Genomic DNA, 19,182 nt, shown 5'->3' on the forward strand with positions numbered 1-19,182 from the left:
TGGTATTTTGATAGGGATTGCATTAAATGTGTAGATTGCTCTAGGGAGCATAGACATTTTCACAATATTTGTTCTTCCAATCCATGAACGTGGAATGTTTTTCCATTTCTTTGAGTCTTCCTCAGTTTCTTTCATGAGTATTTTATAGTTTTCTGAGTACAGATCCTTTGCCTCTTTGGTTAGGTTTATTCCTAGGTATCTTATGATTTTGGGTGCAACTGTAAATGGGATTGACTCCTTAATTTCTTTTTCTTCTATCTTGTTGTTGGTGTATAGAAATGCCACTGACTTCTGTGCACTGATTTTATATCCTGCCACTTTACTCAATTCCTGTATGAGTTCTAGCAGTTTTGGGGTGGAGTCTTTTGGGTTTTCCACATAAAGTATCCTATCATCTGCAAAGAGTGAGAGTTTGACTTCTTCTTTGTGGATTCGGATGCCTTTTATTTCTTTTTGTTGTATGATTGCTGAGGCTAGGGTTTCTAGTACTATGTTGAATAGCAGTGGTGATAGTGGACATTCCTGCCATTGAACAGCCCATTTTGATTGTCCAAAGAATACAGTTTGCTTTTGAGGAATTCCAAGTGCAGAATACAAGAAGTATATAAAACAGAGGTTCCTAACCTGGGATCCAGAGGTGCCTCGGGAATCTCAGTCTTTGGTGGAGGAGATGCCCTACATGTCATGAATCTTATCTGAAATCCTGAATGTACAGCCTTGGGCATTTTTTATAGGGGGAAAGTCCACAGCTTTTGCCAAAGTCTCAATGGATCTTACAACTCTGCCAAGGTTAATAGAAGTTGTCATCGCTCTAATTCTAGTGTTAGGGACTATCAATCCCATTATCCTTGGTAACGGCAGATATCTGTGATGACTCCTCAAAACCGTCCCCTAGGAAGGATCCCCTTCTTCACCCACAACAGTCCATTTCCTCTTTAACCAGACCTCTGGACAGGGTTGAGGGGGTGTCTGTGGATGGGAGATTTGACTTTCCTCAGCTCACTTTTTGAGTTTTACTGCAGCAAATTGTCTCAAATACACTTGGATGCGACTCTCTGCCTGGAATTCACCGCTTCTTACCTGTCCTTGTATCCATTATCAGGTTTGCTATCGATCACAGGCAGTGGGTGGATGATCCACATATTACCCACACATAAGGAAAATACTGTCTGAGGGTTTAACTAACTTGCTCAAGGTCACCAAGCCAGTAAGTGTGGAGTTGGACCCACCTGGAGCCCAGGTTTCCTGATTCCCAGCTATTTTGAGGGTACTCAGTATTTATTTGAATCAGACATGGTAAGGCACACAGACATAGAAATGCCTGATATGAAGGAAGTTTATTATACTGGTAGTCCCCTAGGAGCAAGGGGCATGCCGTATCACATGGAGCTGCACCAAGGGGAAGGACCAAGGCAAGGTGAGTGGGCAAAGAGAGAGAGGGAGAGGGAACTGGAGGGCGGAAGCCTTGTTGTGGTTTCCATGGGAAGAAAAAGGCAAAGCAGGGTAAGCAGGCTTAGGATTGAATATTATCAGTGGGCCTTGGGGCATAGGAGCTATTCCTCATAGTCTGGTACCGGGCCATGGAGTGATTATGGCAGGTGGATAAAGGTCGAGAATGTGAACACCTGATAAAAAGAAGGGGTCTGCATTGGTTTATTTGCATTCAGAGATGCACCTGCAGGCAAGTCATTTGTAACCTGCAGGAATTAGCTAACCCTGGGAGGGGTTATTCCTTCAAGGCAGCAAGGCCCCAGGTATCAGAGCATCAAAAATACAGAACATAAAAAGACATAGTTAATACCCTGCCTTTGCCTCCTAAATTAAGTCCATGGGACTGGATAGTCGAATGAATTGTGTCACCACCTTTGAGGATGTTTGTCGCTTGACTCCTTACTGCTCTGTGAAGCAATGTGTCATATCCTGTGTTCTCCCATGCCAACTCAGTTCACAGTCTCTGGACAACTCAGAGACACCTTCTCCTTCACCTTGACAAAACACATGGCCACCAGACTGGACTTGCATCTTCCTGCTCAGAAGATCACAAATGGCATTTTTTCTGAATTGGGGTATTTTCAATACCACACATGAGGTATGAGGCACTGTGCTTGAGAGGAAAGAGATTATACAGACTCGTAGAGCATCTCACAAATGACAGTCCATTTATCATAATGATCTATGATATTCATTTGTTGAAATTTTATTACTTTTGAAATTCAATTTGTCCCATCTTATTGCTGCTCAGGGAAGTGTTCCCTTATGTGCCTCTCCTCATCCTTTGGATAAGGTTGTTTCTTCTTTTATTATGAGCATGATGGCTTCTAGATTAGAGCAGCCTGCTCAATTTAACTATTTCCATTGGCATCAACCTTCTCTGGGGCTACCTCTACCCTTGCAGTGCTTTCGTGAAGGTATGATTGGTGGTGATTTATGAAGCATTTGGGGAGTAATCAAGTTCCAGCCCTCATCTTCCGCTTGGAGTTTAAAGTTTTTATTCAGAGGCGCTTCTCTACACCAGAATTCATTGAAATGAGTAAATAAGAGAAGTAGGTTAGGAATATCTTTTGTGAAGAAACAGTTTAAGGACATATTCAGTAATAGTAAATTGGCCTTTAAGACATAAAGACATCAGGAGACTTCTTTCTAAAGGTCAAGTTGCACACGATTTTTGAGAAATCCTGGAGGTGTTTTAGGGAATAATTGAGTTGGGCAGTGAGTCTGAGGGTGCATGAGCAGTTGGAAGGACGTGAAGGTGAGTCCACATGCTTATTTGCAGAGGCTGCCACTTGGCTGAATGAAAATTTGGAACCCATGGATGTGGGCACTCAGAGGTACTGGACGATTCTTTCAGCAAGTGCCATTTATACATATAATCCATATAAATTACATGTTTTATAAGGTAGAAGTACTAGATTTATAGTTAAATGTTATTTTAAGATGAAAGACTTTCTTTTTTTTTAAATAAATGTAAAGACTATGTATTTGGAGACTTCTACGTGTTCTGTCCTCAGCCCTTTGCTCTGTATGTGGGAGCAAGAGTGGAGTTATTGTCATTTCAAGGAGTAGCTTTGGGTGTGAAGACTCAGCTCTAGCTACAGACATGTGGGTACAGATCTGCCCTTTCTTGGGGGGGAAAGGAAGTGCAGATGGCAGATCCTGTTTGCCCAGTCTGGTTGGTGTCTGATGTTCCTGCCTAATTGGAATGACACAAACTTTTAAAAAAAATGCCCTCTGGATCCATATCCTCTATTTTTTTAAGCACATAAACTCCTGGAAGTTTTGCCTCAATCCTTAGCAATCTACAGAAACACATTTGTTTGAAATGGCTCCAGTGATTTCTTAATTCGTGGTTCCACTTGCGTTTGGGCCTCATCTTCTCAGTGTTTTTTTAAAAGTGTTGGCATCAGTCTACCTATGTCAGACCCACCATGGGTGTTCGTAAAAATGTAGATATGTGGCCTACTTAGTCTAAGTCTCTGGAGGGTGGGTGTTAGAGTAATGTGGGATTCAAGGCCCCTAGTGATTCTGATGTCTGGTGAAGTCTAAGAACTCTCCCCACCCTGGCCAGAGCCACTGTCATCTCTCACCTGGAACATGTCAGTGGCCTCCTACCCTGTCTCCCTCTGTCTGTAGTCCTCAAACTTGGTTGTATATTAGAACCAAGGGTGACTGAAAGACCCTCTGCTCCCAAGGATCTGATTTATTTATAGTTGGATGACACCTGGGCATTCAGAATTATAAGAACATCACAGGAAAATCAAATGGGCAGCCAAGTTGAACATGACTTGTTCTCCACATTGTAGACAGATTTACTCTTTTACAAGATCATGTGTAGCTCATATCAGGCTTCTATGCAGTCTCTTCTGTGGTTCTGTTCTCTAACAGTGGTTGCAAGGACCTTATTGTCTGTCCACATTCATTCTCTGTGACTTTTCCTGGTTGACTCCACTCCATTTCTACTGGTTTCTTCAATATCCCTTGAGCATGCCTATCTCAGGGATTTCGTACCTTCTGTTCCCTTCACCTGGAACATTCTTCCCCAATAGCCATGTTTCTTGTTCTCCCTCCCCCACCCGTTTTGTCCAGGTCCCTGATCACATGTCACCTTATCAGGGAGGGCGTCCCTTCCTCTCTTCCTAAAATAGCAGCTTTCATCACTCTCCATTGCCTTACCCTGCTTTATTTTCTTCATAAGCATTAAATCCAACAAATAAATGTTAGATACAAATTTGCCATTTATTATCTGTTTCATTCTCATGAAAATGTAAACTCCTGAAGACAGAGAGTTTGTTTTGTTTATCCATTTTATCCCCAACACCAAGAATGATTCCTGGTTCATAGTAGGTGCTCAGAAGCCACTTGTGACAGATGGATGATGACCTGCTACTCTTGGACTGTCTCAAAAGCATGGTTGTTGGTGATATTCCATTCATTACTAAGCGGACGTGTGTGGGGGGTGGCAGCCTGTTTTCTGGCCGTGCAGTGTGTCCATGATAGCTCTATTGGCAGGCACTCTTCTTGCTCTATTTTAATGGCTATAGAAAGAAGAGATTTGGTTCATTATTATAAGCTCAAACTATCTATAGTCACCCAAGTTGAGAGAAATGGTGCCCCTCAAATTTCTGGTGGGAATTGCATCTACATGAGTCAGAGCATAATTTGGTTTTTTTTGGAAAAACTGGATTGAGTTTTTTGTTTGTTTCACTTGGGAAATTTTATACTAATCAGATTAAATTAAGTGACTTTGAACTTTGAAATGTCCACATTCTAACATTTTATTAAGCTTAATTGGGTTTATAGAACATTTAAAGACCATACAAAGTTAAATGGGAGATCAAAATGAACTAATAGGTTTATGCAGACATTTTTCCCCCCCTGCCTTTATGCTGCATTAACAAAAGAGGTGCTTTCATGCTGACAGAGGATGAGCACAAAGGCCTGGCTTTCTGGGGAGCTTCGGTGTGTCCTGTTCCTGCTGTGGTCTGAACTGTGCCATGGTTCTGTCCCTTGATATTCTGTGCTGTGAACTTGGTTTCAGAACCACCTCTGATCTGAAAAGTAGTTGAGCTCAAGGCAGACTTGTGAATATTTCTGTAATGGCACTTCTTGGGGAAGAAATCTCCAATTGTTGGAAATAAAATCTATCAGGTTACAGAATCTGCTAATGATAGAAATGAGGAGCAATTTGATTATGTTACTCCTAAAGGTTTTGCACTCAGTTAATTGAGCAGTGGAGTATGGCAGCCCACCCAGGAAGATGCAGGGCTCGGTCATAAGGTCCACATATTGTCTCTACTGGGGCTACATTTTCACTGCTATGTTGAGTCTTCCTAGATCCTTATAGAATGGTTGAGAAGGTTGCAGTGTGATTACTTTCTTCTCATTTAAAATGATCTTTAAGGGGCGCCTGAGTGGCTCAGTCAGTTAAGCATCTGCCTTTGGCTCAGGTCATGATCCCAGGGTCCTGGGATTGAGCCCTGCATTGGGCTTCCTGCTCAGCGGGGAGCCTGCTTCTCCCTCTCCCTTTGCTGCTCTGCCTACTTGTGCTCTTTCTCTATCTCTCTGTCAGATAAATAAATAAAATCTTAAAATAAATAAAATAAAAAAATGATCTTTAATTATTAAAGCAATACTTGTTCACTTGTAAAAACACTCAAGTGGTATAGACATTTGTGAAGTAAAAGATATAAATCCCCTTGAAGAAAAATAGGGTTCTTTTTTTTTTTTTTTTTTTTTTGCGAGAGAGAGAATGAGAGAGCACGAGAGGGAGGAGGGTCAGAGGGAGAAGCAGACTCCCTGCTGAGCAGAGAGCCCGATGTGGGACTCGATCTAGGGACTCCAGGATCATGACCTGAGCCGAAGGCAGTCGCTTAACCAACTGAGCCACCCAGGCGCCCGAAAAATAGGGTTCTTTGCTATCCAATATCCTACAACTGGCTTTTTTTCCCCTTACTGATTTATAATGGATGCCTCTCCACATGAGTATATACCTATATGGTGTTCCACTCCCTGAATACACTATAACCTTTTTAGCCAATCAGCTATCAATGAAATTACAGGGTTTTAAGAAGACGTGCAACTCTATAGTTTTTCCATATGCCTACCACTTCCTGTCATCTTTGATACCCACTCGGCCCCTACAGGCATTTTATTTGGTATCTTGGTTATAAGATAAGTGCCTAGAGGTAGAATTACTGGGCCTGAAAAAATTACAAAAATAAAATGCTATGGATATTGTTAAATTGCTCTCCAAAACATTTATTTTGGAGTAAAATCCCATCTCTTTTGTTGCCAGTTGAAAGGCATCACTGTGAGAAATCCAGGGCGTGAACAGAGTATCATTTGATGATGTTTATTTTATAGGCAGAGATGTGACAAGTCATTCCCCTGCCGTTTCTACTCAGATAAGGAGGCCAGTCTGCTGGGAGCCAAGGGTGCCACATAAATGGAGATACTGAACATGATTCTGATTTTCTTTCATAAAAAATAAAATAAAATACAAACCAACAAGATAAATATAATGCCTGTAAATCTCTTAGCATGCACCTGACTCAGGGGATGGTGCTGACTGTAGGAGCCAGGGCAGTGGTGTAGGAGCGTGGTGAGGGCGTGGGTACTGAGATACTGGTTTCCATTATTGTAGTTACTGTTAGCACAGTTATTCTTGCGCAATCATGTCTGGTCTGAAGTTTGGCACAATCCTCCTGGTTTTCCAAATGGGTTGCCATCTTTTTAAGTGAGGAATTATAGATGTTATGCCAGTGATTCACAGCACTGTTCTGGAGTTTTAACTATGCTGCTGAGAGAGAACTCAGTTTATCCTGAGGTTCTTCATCTGGACAGCAGAGGAGGTTTGGTATGTGTAGGTAGCTTTACTGGAAAACAGCTGGGCTGCTCTGTGCCAGATCTTTTCCTCTTTGCCCACAAAGGTAGACTTCTGGCTTCACTTCCTAATAGCTATCCTTTAAGCCTTCTGCTTTGTTAAGAGCAGTGGGGATACAAGTTTTGATCAGCTTAGTGTTTTCCCTTTAAATAGCTTAAATTTGAAAGAAAGATGAGGATTTATGAAAAAAGCATGGGTCTGGGTCTCAAAAGACTGGATTCCATTGCTGGCTCCTATGGGTACAGGCTCTGGGCCATGGGGCTGGTTGGGGTTTTCTAAATGGACAGACCCAGCATCTTCAAGAGATTGTGAGGAGGCCCCCGTGTTATCCTGAGGTCTCTGAAGACCTTTCCCATTAAATTGGGACTTGATGAAATTAAGCAAATCATTTTACTTAACTGGACCTCAGTTTCCCCCTAAATCAGACATCTTCAGCTAAATGCCAACAGTGGCCAGGCAGGAAAAGTGACCTCCCCCCCTACTTTTTGTAGGGGGGGAGGTCAATAATAACTACTTTTGGCCATATAAGGCTGTCTCTTCTCTTTTTTTTCCCTAAGAGAAGCCAGAATCTCCCAATTAAAAAAAAATAATAACAATAAATAAATAAATAACATATCCTTTCTCTGTCAGTGTGACTCCATTGGGAATAGTGTGGAAAAGAGTGAGGGGAATGAAGAGAGACAAAGCTCTCTTTGCCTGCTCACCGACCCAGGAAGTCCCCTAGGAGCTGTGATGGATGGAAGGGCTGCTTTGGTGCACATAAGTGAGGACTGGCCGAGGCGACATAATGACAATGTGTATTTCAACATTTCTTTCCAAACTAGCCCTTAAGTTATGATGCCCAGATAGGAGAATATTTATAATTAAAACAAAATCTGAGGGTGCCTGGCCGGCTCAGTCAGTAGAGCACACGACTCTTGATCTTGGGGTTGTGAGTTCAAGCCCCACGTTGGGTGTGGAGGCTACTTTTAAAAATATTAGTTAATTCATTTATTAATTAAAGCAAAATCTGCATTTTTATACTCAGCTAGGAGCATTCATATGTTTTACCCATTCATGTATTGCATTTTAGTGTTCCAAGTACTGTGCTCCATTAGGACACAGCCAGGGAAACAGAGACATTCCTTCCTTCCCTGCATCAGGTGGACAGTCTAGTGGAGATCAACCTCACAGATGGAACCACAGGAGATACTAGTTAGCGACAACGATAATAAAGGCACTGGAGGAGCAGTGGGATGCCTGAGCCAGTCTCGATGGGCTGAGGGGACATCAGCTGGTAAAAAGCCTTTGGGGCCACATGCCCAGCATCTTCATCTAATGGCATGTCTTCCTTTAAATTGGCCACAAGGAGGTGGCCAGAGGGCTGTGCTTGGACTGCCAGAAGAGTTTCGTTTGGACTGGGTACTGTTGACCCATGTCCTGTTTTAAATTTGAATTCAAGGGCTGTAACCCTTTTAATCCCCTACCTTTCTTCCATCTAACCCTCAAGTACTACTTTGGGAGAGGGGTGGTGCTCTATTTCAAAGGATTCTGGCCTCATGAGAGAGAGTTGAGAAAGCAATAGAAAATGAGAGAGCCAGGGTTTTACACGTGCTATCTGCTCTTTGGGAGCCAAAAGCTTAAGAAGGCTAGAAAGAGTCCCCATCGGTCTCCCGGCTACAGGCCATGCCTCTGGTCCCAGTTAATTACCTCCTAAAATCACACCAGACACCACAGATGGTAAGAGGGTCTGCAACGTGTCCTCACACTGGAGGGAAACGTTGAGGGTCTTTTGGTGGCGTTTGTATTCCCAAGAGCACACTGCGTTTCCTGTGTGGATGAGGAAAATGGTTGCGGATTTGGTCCAGGCTGAGATGATCCTTGTCCATATGTGTGCAGCAAACCCGGGCCTGCATGGCTGCCTGCTTCCCGTTTCACATTGCTCCCCTCTGTCATGAGTTGCACACCGAAAAACACCCACCTCCAGCGCCATATGGTTTAAAAGATCAAAGGCTCCAGTTTTGAATATATTTCTAGCTGCCTGTACTTCAAATGTCTTAAATATGTTCCTACAGATGGGAAGCCTCTGGGGCATTAAAGAGGTAAAACACATGTGCGGGAGCCACGCATGTGGTCTGGGCAGCTCGGTGAAAGGTGCGTATCGCTGATGCCTGTTCTCCTCTTCCTCCCAGGTCCGCATCTTCACCTACCTCATTGGGCGAGAGGCAGCTTTTGCAGACAATCTCAAGTGGATGGCTTGTGCCAACAAAGGTAGGTTCCCCCACCCCCATGTGCTCGACTCCGAGTCACTTCCCCTCGGGTGCGCCATAGTTGGGAGAGTCAAGAGAAAGTAGAAAGTTCTAAGACAAGGCTGTGAGTGCTAAGATAAGGTTGGGTTGTTTCTAAGTGTTTGATAGACTTGGAACAACTTCTCCTGAAATATGCTTACGGATTTTGAGGACATCATCATGCGGAGTGGTTATACCTCTGCACTGCTGCGTAGTAGCTGGGTGAGCTTGGCAGAGCGATTTACTGCACATCCAATATCCATGTGCTCACTCTCCATTCTCCTGGCAGTTAGGTGGGGCCTCAGGATGGGTTCTGGCCCGTAGGCTGTGAGCAAAACCGAGCTGGGTCATTTCTGGGCCAAAGCACTTCGGAGCTGCTACGATAGTGTCCATACTCTGTTCTCCTGCTCCTGTGAACTCTAAAAACTCCATGTTCCAGATGGAATAGTCATGAAATGACTTCATCAGCCTGGTTCCCTGAGTGACCACCAGGGACTGGTGCCCTTCTACTCCCCTAGCCAGCCCACACTGGATATACATGCGTAATCAGTAACCCTTTGTGTGAAGCCACTAAGATTTCCAGTTTGATATGTCCCCATAGCATAACTTAGCCTACTTAACTGATTAAATTCGTTAACTTTAAACTGCCTCAATGTTCTAATCTTTGAAATCAGGATGTTGATAATAGTTCTTCCTTTGATTCCTACCAAATATGAAGATTAGTGAAATGGTGTATATTAGGTGCCTGGTTCAATGCTGGGACACGGTAAGCACTCAATAATTGTTGTCTTTTCTGTATTCTGAAGTCTCTTGATTAATAATCCCCTGTTGTATGTCAGAAACAATGCTTTGGGGAAGGCAGAGGGAGGGAAGGAACAGGGCCCTCTAGTTTATGAAGGGCTTCCTTCCTTTCATGCTACACAGGACCAAGAAGGCAAAGCATAGGCGGCAAATAGGTGGTAGAGTCCAGACTACTGGAGTCTTTTTTTTTTTTAAAGATTTTATTTATTTATTTGACAGAGAGAGAGAACACAAGCAGGGGGAGTGGGAGAGGGAGAAGCAGGCCTCCCGCTGAGCAGGGAGCCCGACGCGGGGCTCGATCCCAGGACCTGGGATCGCGACCCGAGCCGAAGGCAGACGCTTAACGACTGAGCCACCCAGGCGCCCCAGACTACTGGAGTCTTAACCCAGACTCCTTGAGTTCAAACCCAGCCTCCACCATCCAGCACCTGTGTGCAAGTTACCAAACCTATCGGTCTGAATCGTGTCACATACAGAACAGGGGTAGTGATGATACCTGCCCCACCTGTTGTGAGCTGGAAACGAGGCTGTGCAGGTCAAACTGGTAGCGCAGTGCCTGCCACATAAGTGCCCCATTATTTCCTGGTGCCATTTTGATCTGTAGGCATGTCTTCTTTTCCCTCAGAGGCTACATGCTCCACAAGAACAGCCTTTAACTCTGATTTCATCATGAGCACTCGGGGGGAGCCCAGCCTCCTGTCTTACTCAGAATGTTTGAAAAATGAGTAAATTGGCTACAAACACTTATAAAGGAAGACCATATCCTATTGCATGGTAAACTGGTCTTGATGGATTTAGGTGGTCTTCTTTTAATATTGTCTCCTAAGCCAGCCTTTATTTTATTTTATTTTATTTTATTTTTTTATAAAAGACTTTATTTATTTATTTGACAGAGAGAGACACAGCGAGAGAGGGAACACAAGCAGGGGGACTGGGAGAGGGAGAAGCAGGCCTCCTGCCGAGCAGGGAGCCCGATGCAGGGCTTGATCCCAGGACTCTGGGATCATGACCTGAGCCGAAGGCAGACGCCTAACGACTGAGCCACCCAGGCGCCCCAAGCCATCCTTTATTTTAAAAAGTTCCAGCATTTGTGCCTCAGTGGAGGAAAGAGGATTCTGTGAAGAGTTTGCATGTCCCAGCTCTTAAGAAAAAGTTATTTTAGTTGCAAGCAAGCAAAGATGCTCTCTGAAATTAAAAAGAGGAGTGTTTTGGAGAGGAAAAGGGTGACTCAGAGCCCAGAGTGGGAAGGGAAACTCATGTCTCATGAGGAACCCAGGAGCTGAGTTTTAGTTCTTTTCCTCCTTGTTTTTTTTCTACACTCTTTGGCATTCTTCCTCTCTGTAGACAGACCCCCCGGCAATGGTGCAATCTAGAAATGACCACCCATGCCATGCATACTCATCTGTCCACACAACACATTGTGGGCAAGACATGATATTAGAAGGAAGAGTTTATATCTTCTCCACTTGAGACTGATCAGTACTTTAAATTCGATTTCAAGTCCCTTCCTTCCCCCAGAAAAGATTATGACCCCCCAGCTTGGGCTAGGACTCCCTGCTGCTGAATTGGGTGTGGGTAGAGAGGTAAACCCATGGAGAAAAACAGATGCATTCTGGCGGGGTCTCAGCACTGTGGTTGGGTGGGCGTGGCAAGTGAGTAGTGAAAAGGTACGTGGCCAAGCAAATGAACATTGCTCACCCTTCCCTTTGCTTGACATTGTCTTGAATTATCTGCTTCCACTTGGAACCATCTTTTAAGCTAGTGTCAATTCCCTCATCTAAAAAGTAGAGAACTGCATGGGAGGTTTTAACATTTCCTTGAAGGGCTAACATAACACATTTTACAATTATTTTAGTTTATTGGCTGGCTTGCCTCACTAAAAGGTATCAGCAATTCAGATTGTCTCAGAACAATGCATCTCAGAATAATGCATTGTCTCAGAATAATGTCTCAGAATAATGCTTCAGGGTGAAGTATAGGGGAAGCATAGACATAAACATATGGGGGCTGTGTGGATCCCAGATTTCCTCTGAGTGAAGAGGCCATTGTTGAAATAAGTTTTGGAACTTTGTTGACATTTGAAAACCTTGAGCGAGCTACACTTTTCCCCATTTTTTCCTTTACTTTGTGGTCTTGAAAAGAAAGAGTTCCTTTCCATTTTCAAATTTTTAAAAATGTTGCTGTTATTCCTGCCACATCAGATTGCAATCCTTCCCATCATCTAGTACGCCTTTAGTCATGGGTTCTTGTTTTTACCACTGTCTGTGTCCAGCTGATGAAAATTACTCAAATTGAAGTCTTGTCTTAATCAACTAATATTACACCATAATTTAGTTTTAGTCATTGTTTATAAGAATCTTTGAAGCATCCTTTTGAAGACAATTTAGTCAACTCCGAGTATTCCAGGGCCTGGCTATAGAATGTAGCCCTTTAGATTTAGAAGGTCTGAGTACAGCAACACGGAGGTAATAGTAGCTGCTTAGCTGGCCAGGCCATTGGATTCCACAGTGATCCTCCTTCTCTTCCTGTACAAATCCAGTCATTGCCTTCCCTGCCAAAGCAAGTCTCTCTCAAGAGGTCTGCCTTCCTTACTCTGCTTCTTTTCTGAAGGGCCTTGGGAATAAAATGTCATTGTTTGCCACTCTTCAAAGTAACAGTTGCCATCCAAATGTTAGGTTCCAGTCATCTGTGCCCGTATAAACATTGGCTTCACGTTGCGTCAGTTATGGGGTTTTAGGCCACGTAACATTGGTGAGCAAGTATTCTTCTATGGTCATTAATTAAATCATTGTTTATAGTCTCAGATTGTTATAGTATGGAGGCAGCATAACATTTTTCATCTCAAGTGACATGAGGTCCAGAGGGGGCCCCCCCTTACATATTTTCTCCCTGAGTCAGCCAAGTTCTTCAGTGAAATGAAGCATTAGCATTTGGGGACCAAAACAGACCCAGGGAGAGCCCAGGGAGCCCAAGGAGAAGGCTGCTGGCTGACTGGCCAGAGTGACTCAGGAGTCGTAGGGCCAGCACCACCCTTTCCCCCGGGTCGGTGGCTGAGGACCCACTATTGGTGCCGATGTTCTTGCTAGGAAGTCTGGTAGCCGTGGAGACAGTTCTCAGCCAGTGCACCTCAGACACTGTCCCCTAGAAATGGATTCCTGGGGACTTTCATACCCCTGGCAGGAGTTCTCTGCCTTGTCCAATCTCCTAGCAAAAACCAGAGAGGCCTGGAGCTCATTGGTTTGCTTCATTTTATGCATAACTAGGTCCTATCTTGAGGGAGCCAGCCCTAATGAGGCAAAGCAGCAAACCATTTTAAATACATTAAAACAATCATTGCCACTATAGAATGGTTTGTGGAATTTAAAGCTCTGCTTTCATATTATTGGATAAACAAGTGAACTGGGGAAGCAGAAAAGAGGGGCTGACTAGCCCAGATATTCCATAAAGCCATGATGACCTTCTCTAATGTTCAGTGTGCCAAGATTTTAAATAAGCACTGCCTGATTCTCCTTCAAAAATCATGGTGAAGGGAGTGTTTTCCAGCTGTGCAAATAAAGAAGGGCCTCTGTGTTTGGGTTCTCAACCAATCTGTCATCGTTAGGTCGAATGGAAACGCCACACGAGTCTCTCTTGGTTGTCTGCTCAGCTTGTCCCTTCTGGATGGGTTAATGATCATTTTCTCCTCATTTGAAAGAGATCTGGTGGCCTGAGCCCTCCTCAGAAGTTCAGACCCACAGTCTTTTTCCATCAAAAAATTCTTAGCTTCGCTCTACCTTTCCAAGTGTCTTGTGTCCTAACTAAATTTATGAGGCCAGAATGGTTGTAGGTGCGGTTGAGGGAAAAGTGGAAATTAAAGTTTTTTGCCATTTTGGAACAGGTGGGAGAAGGCAAAAATGTCATTCAGATACATTTGTGTAATTCTTTTTAAAAAATTTTGTACCTTTTGACCATATCTCCCTAATTCTCTCACACCCACCCTACCCCCAACCCCTGGTCACCACCATTCTACTCTCTGGTTCTACACCACGTTTGGCTTTTTTAGAGTCCATATAGATTTCACATATAAGTGATATTATATATAGTATTAGTCTTTCTTTGTCTGACTTATGTCATTTAGCATGGTGGCCTCAATGTCTATCCATGTTGTCCCTATGGCAGGATTTCCTTCTTTCTTGTGGCTCCATAATATTCCAGGGTGTACATTCTATAGAACATGAGGATTAGAGTGGAGAGGATAATGGTGATGAAGCTGAAGACAGGGCTATGTTGTTAATCACAGCTAAGCGTGCTCAGTGACAGGTAGAGTGCCAAGTACGTCTGTGTATTATCTCTTTTGACCTCTTAAAGCTTTAGGAGGTGTGTGAGCAGGAAACAAACCCAGAGTGATTGGCACCTTGCCCCAGGTTAGCAGCCCTTGGGTGGCAGAGCCAGGATTCAGGCCCAGCAGATCTGAAGCCCAAGCTTAACTCTTCAGCAGGCTGTGAGGTCTCTGTGTCGCCTCTCTCTGGGGGGAAGAAAGATCGGTTTCATGGAAGACTCTTGCATTCTTCCCATAATATGAGAGAATCTAGAAAATGGAATTTAGAGATTGAGGCGGGATTTTACTATGCCATAGCTAATAAAGGCTGGACGAGGATTTATACCCAGCCTGCGTGTCCCAGAAGTGGTCCTGCCCCCGCCTGTGTAGGCGTGTGGTCCAGTTCCCGACATTTTACAAATGGGAACGTTCAGGCTCCGAATGATGAGGTAGGGGGACTTGGCTCAGTGATGGAGCTGCAGACAAGCCAGCATTCCTAGCTCTACCACGTGATCCTTCAAATTATTTTTTCTAACATGCAATTTGAAATTAAAAGTGTCATCTTATTCACAAAGGAAAAGGTTTGCTCCTAAACGTGAGGTATGGGGCTGATTCTGACAGCTTCACGCCTGGGAGTGACGCCTGAAGAGGCAGCTGGGCACACGGTCCTTGGGGGGCATCCTCACCCCTCAGCTCTCAGGGCTATCAGACCTCTTCCTTGGTCTCTGTGAAAGGACCAGGAATCGTGGAGACAAAAAGCTGTTTGTAAGTTGTACATTTTTCTACAGAAATGAGAGCTTTTTTAGTAGCGTGTGCTGTTGACAGGGAGGAGGAAGAGGGGTACCGTGAGGGGCTTCCAAGAACACTGCTGTTCCCTTAGCAAATGCAAATCCACCTCACTGCCCACCCCATCACCCTGGCAAGACTGAAGTCTGAGTATGGGCTTGCTTGTTCTCAGCTTGTCTTCTTTAAGAGGGCAAAAGCCTTTGAAAAGACTCAACAGGAGCAGTGTCCATCACACGAAAGGTCGAAAGAGGACCTTGGTGTGTGAGGTGCCCAGCCAGAGACTCCCACGGAGGAATGGCCTCGCCAATCCCTCAGCTCTGGCACCACTGCCCAGCTGAGTATCGAATGATATGCTGAGGGGGCATCTCCTGCAGAGGCATCTTTTAGACAAGGGCCCTTAAGAAATCTTGAAGTGAGGGTGGTAAAATCTCAGAAACACAAAGCACCAGGCTGCATGTGGTTGATCACACTGAAGAGTGGTAACCCAGAATTCACAGAAGGCTCTGCGAGGGAATAAGGTAAATAAATTGATGTTAGGTAGAAAAATGAGCAGACCACTTGTAATAGATGGCTAATTTCAGCATTAATTAGTCCTTGGTAATTACCAAATGATTGCTGATTCTGTTTTCTTACATGATATATGAAGTCCAAAAAGGCACATTAAAGAAGAGAATAAACATTCCAGGGCTAGAATTTAAAAGAAATAAAAGTGAGGGGAGGGAGGAGGGGAGGTGGCCAGTCCAGAGAATACAGAGAGAAACAAGGGAAGCACCTACAATTACAGCCAAAGCGTCCAGCCTTCAGGGACTTCCTGTTATCCATCAAAAGGTACATTTGTTAACTAAAACGTATATGAAAACATTGAAAAACAAGAAAGAGCCTTTCAGAAAGGTTTTAGGTTTTAATGGATTGGGGCTACATGATAAATTTGCATTAAGCTTTGCAGCGTACAGTATTCTTACCTTTTATACATCTGCATCCCTGGTCTATGTATTGAGATATAAGTCAGAACTGTGACCTGGGTTTTCAGTAGATCTTTGGTGCTAATTATTGAGCATTTCCCAGGAATCTCAGGGAACCACACATTTCCCAACCCCATCCTCAACCTTCTCAGTCACCCAGACATGAACAGCCCATGAGGAGCCCCCTCCTGGGACAGGACCTGTTAGCAGCCATGCCTGACCCTTCCCAATACAAGGAGAGGTGGTGTCCTCAGAGGTTCTAAGAGCAAAGGCTTTGGAATCTGATGAACCTAGATTTGAATTGATCCAGGACAAATTACTGCTCTCTGTTTCCTCACACAAGTTGGGCTCTTGAGTGGCCCAGGTGCAGAGAGGCAAGGTCACAGTCAGACCTCATGAATGTCCCTGCATTACTATTGGCTCCCCCAGAACCCTAGGCCTGGTTCTGGGAATGACACTCTGGACAAGACGGGCACAAGGTTTTTGCAACATGTCATGGAGCTGAGACTCCAATGACAGAGAGCAGAGTAAGCAAGGAAAGTGAAGGTGGGGTGCAGTGAGAGGAATGAGTTCTGACAGCTGATCCCTGAATGATAGCAGAACCCAGCCATGGCAAAACTGGATAAAAGGTGTGCCGGGCAGAGGGTGCAGCAAGTGCAAAGGCCTGGGGGTGGGGATGGGGGTATGAGCATGGACTGTGAGAGGAAGCAAAAGGCCAGTGAGCTGAAACAGTGAGCAAGCGTGGGAGTGCAGAAGGGGATTCCATCACCCAGTTGGGGAGGGGCCAGTTGAGGGAGAATCTTGGCGGTCAGGGTTAGAAATTTGGATTTTATTCTAACTCTGAACAGAAGATGTTTTAGGGTTTTAGGCAGAGAGATGGTGATCTGCTTTATACTTTCAGATGATCCCTCTGACTGCTGGGAGGAGCCTAGATATCAAGGAGGGAGAGGTGCACGGAGGCTCTGGGGAAAAGACAGTGGAGTCTTGGGGTCAGCTGGGAGCAATGGAGATGGGAAAGAGGATTTTTAATATATTTTAGAGGTAGGGCCAGAGGAACATGCCATTGGATTAGCTATGGGGTGAGGTGAGGGAAATGATGACTATCAAAGATGATTCTTACGTTTTTGGCCTAATTGGGCAGTGGCGCCATTTGCTAAGATGAGGAAGACCCACCAGGGAAGGAATGGGTTTGGACAGGGAAATTGGGAGTGGCTTTGGACAAGTTGAGTCTGAGAATCCTGTTACTTATCCCCATGGAGGTGTCAGGTATACAGTTGGCTATGGGTCTGTAGCTCTGGGGAGAAGCCAGCTTTTCAGAACTCTGAGTATGATAAGCAAGGCCAAGTGAGGATGGTGTCCCAGTTCAGTCCCCTTCCAAATGTGTGATTGTGTTTCCTTCCTACTCCCCACCATGCAATGATCTGTCTTTCCCATGCTCCTCCTTACATTCATTCCCTTTCTTCTCTTGGCCCGATTTTGGAAAACCCAAATCAGGGATTTTTACTGTTGGCTTTGAGCGTGAGAATGAAAATGCAGACCACCAAGAAAAATCCCTCCTAAGAGATGCTGTCTTCAGTGCACATTTGGTACAGGATTCCCAATTGGAATTGCTCTACACTGTGAATGGTTCACCCACGTACCCTGATGGTCCAGAACTTTCAGCTCTCTCCTTCTCCTCTCAACATGGTGACATCTGTCTTGGCTTGTCCTCTATGCCTTGTCTGTGGCTCCAAGACCTTTCCTTCAGAGCCTGAGATTTGCCTACTAAAGAAGTGATGCAATGTTTTCTTGCTGATTTCCACACTGATTGCAGCTGCCATGCAGGAAGGATAACTATGAATGCTCCCCTCACCCAGCAATGCTCTTGCAACTTGCCCTTCCCACCTTGCCTCCCAGAAGGGACCTCCTGGAAGCCTTGGGAGAACCCAGTCCTAGATGGGTGTCCCTAACTGTAGTGCCTGGCCTCGGAGGGAGTGTCAAGGTGCACATGGGCCCCCTCCGAGGCTACAAGCTAGAACAGGCACTCACAGCCAGCTCCTTCAGGGCCCTGTTTCCCCTGGGATGGGCGAGGCCCTGGCCCTGGACATGAGTGACAATGCATGTTAATTAGCACTGTGCAGAGCTGTCATCAGGAAGCCAGAAGCCACATGGTCCCAACCTGATTTGGGGTTGGCACAGCAAATTCAAACCAGCTGGCCTTTGTTTGGAAATGCCCTGGGAGGGTCCTGCCCCTTTTCTGGACAACAGAAGGGCTGCCATTTCGCTACCCAGAGCACGCTTTTAGACAAGAGGTTCCACAAACGCTGTAGCAAGTGCTGTGTCAGATCTGGCTTCAGGGGCACACGTACCCTTCTCTGGTTTGTTGGCAAGTAGGACATGCCATGAGCTTAGTTGTAAGGGTCCTTATTTAAAGGCATGGGGAGGGAAACTGAATTTTGTCCATCCAGTGCCCCCCTTATTAAAATCCTCCCATGACTCCCTGCTTGGGGGATAACGTCTAAACTCCTTCCCAAGGTCCTATGTGACAGTTCTCCTGCTCATCTCTGATTTATAGTATCTGACTTCCAGCCCCTCTCCCCCAGCTCCTTCCTCCAGCCATTCTGAGCTATTCTCAGCTTCTAGAAGAAGGCTGACTCTCACCGTGGGCCTTTAATCACACTTTACTCACACTTTGCTGGATACACTGTTCCTCTAGCTAACTGGCCCTCATCCTTCAGGGGTCAGCTGCACTGACCCTTCCTCGGGGTAGCTGGGTTTGATAGGCTGTCCCTGCTGTGCTTTTCAGCATAATATTCATTGTGCTATTTTGCAGTTGTCTCTTTACTCCGACCTGCCAGGCCCCAGGAGGCAGGGGTCTTGCTCATCTTGTTAATCCTGCTTCTCCAGTGCTAAGCACCAGGAAAGCCTTCCGTATATGAATGAAAGCCCCCCGTCCTGATCAGGGATCCAGACCTTGCTCAATTCATGCCTTTCCTTCTCACATCTCCTAACCCACGGTGAAGCCAACGGGACCCCACACTGAAGAGGAACTCCAGATCAAAACGGTGTCCCCATCCACAAGATGATAGGTCGTTTAGGACTTCCTTCTGTTACTGAGAAACCATGTCAACCCAGCATATTCAAAAGGCAGGTCTGGTAACCACATGAGGGGTGTGAGCCAGAGTTTCCGCCCCAAACACACAAAAGGCA

General features: G+C 45.0%; 1 protein-coding gene across 1 annotated transcript in view; it reads left to right on the forward strand.

Annotated features, from left to right (window-relative positions):
• The window catches only part of CACNA2D3 (calcium voltage-gated channel auxiliary subunit alpha2delta 3), an 807,776-nt gene that overhangs the window by 506,328 nt on the left and 282,266 nt on the right, over positions 1–19,182 (forward strand). Inside the window, exon 12 of the mRNA XM_081805734.1 lies at positions 9,052–9,130. Within this exon, the coding sequence (XP_081661860.1) occupies positions 9,052–9,130 (79 nt within the window). The remainder of the gene's footprint in view (positions 1–9,051; positions 9,131–19,182) is intronic.

Source organism: Leptonychotes weddellii, chromosome 1, assembly GCF_054177405.1.
Source record: "Leptonychotes weddellii isolate Sample4059 chromosome 1, ASM5417740v2, whole genome shotgun sequence".
Lineage (NCBI taxonomy): Eukaryota > Metazoa > Chordata > Mammalia > Carnivora > Phocidae > Leptonychotes > Leptonychotes weddellii.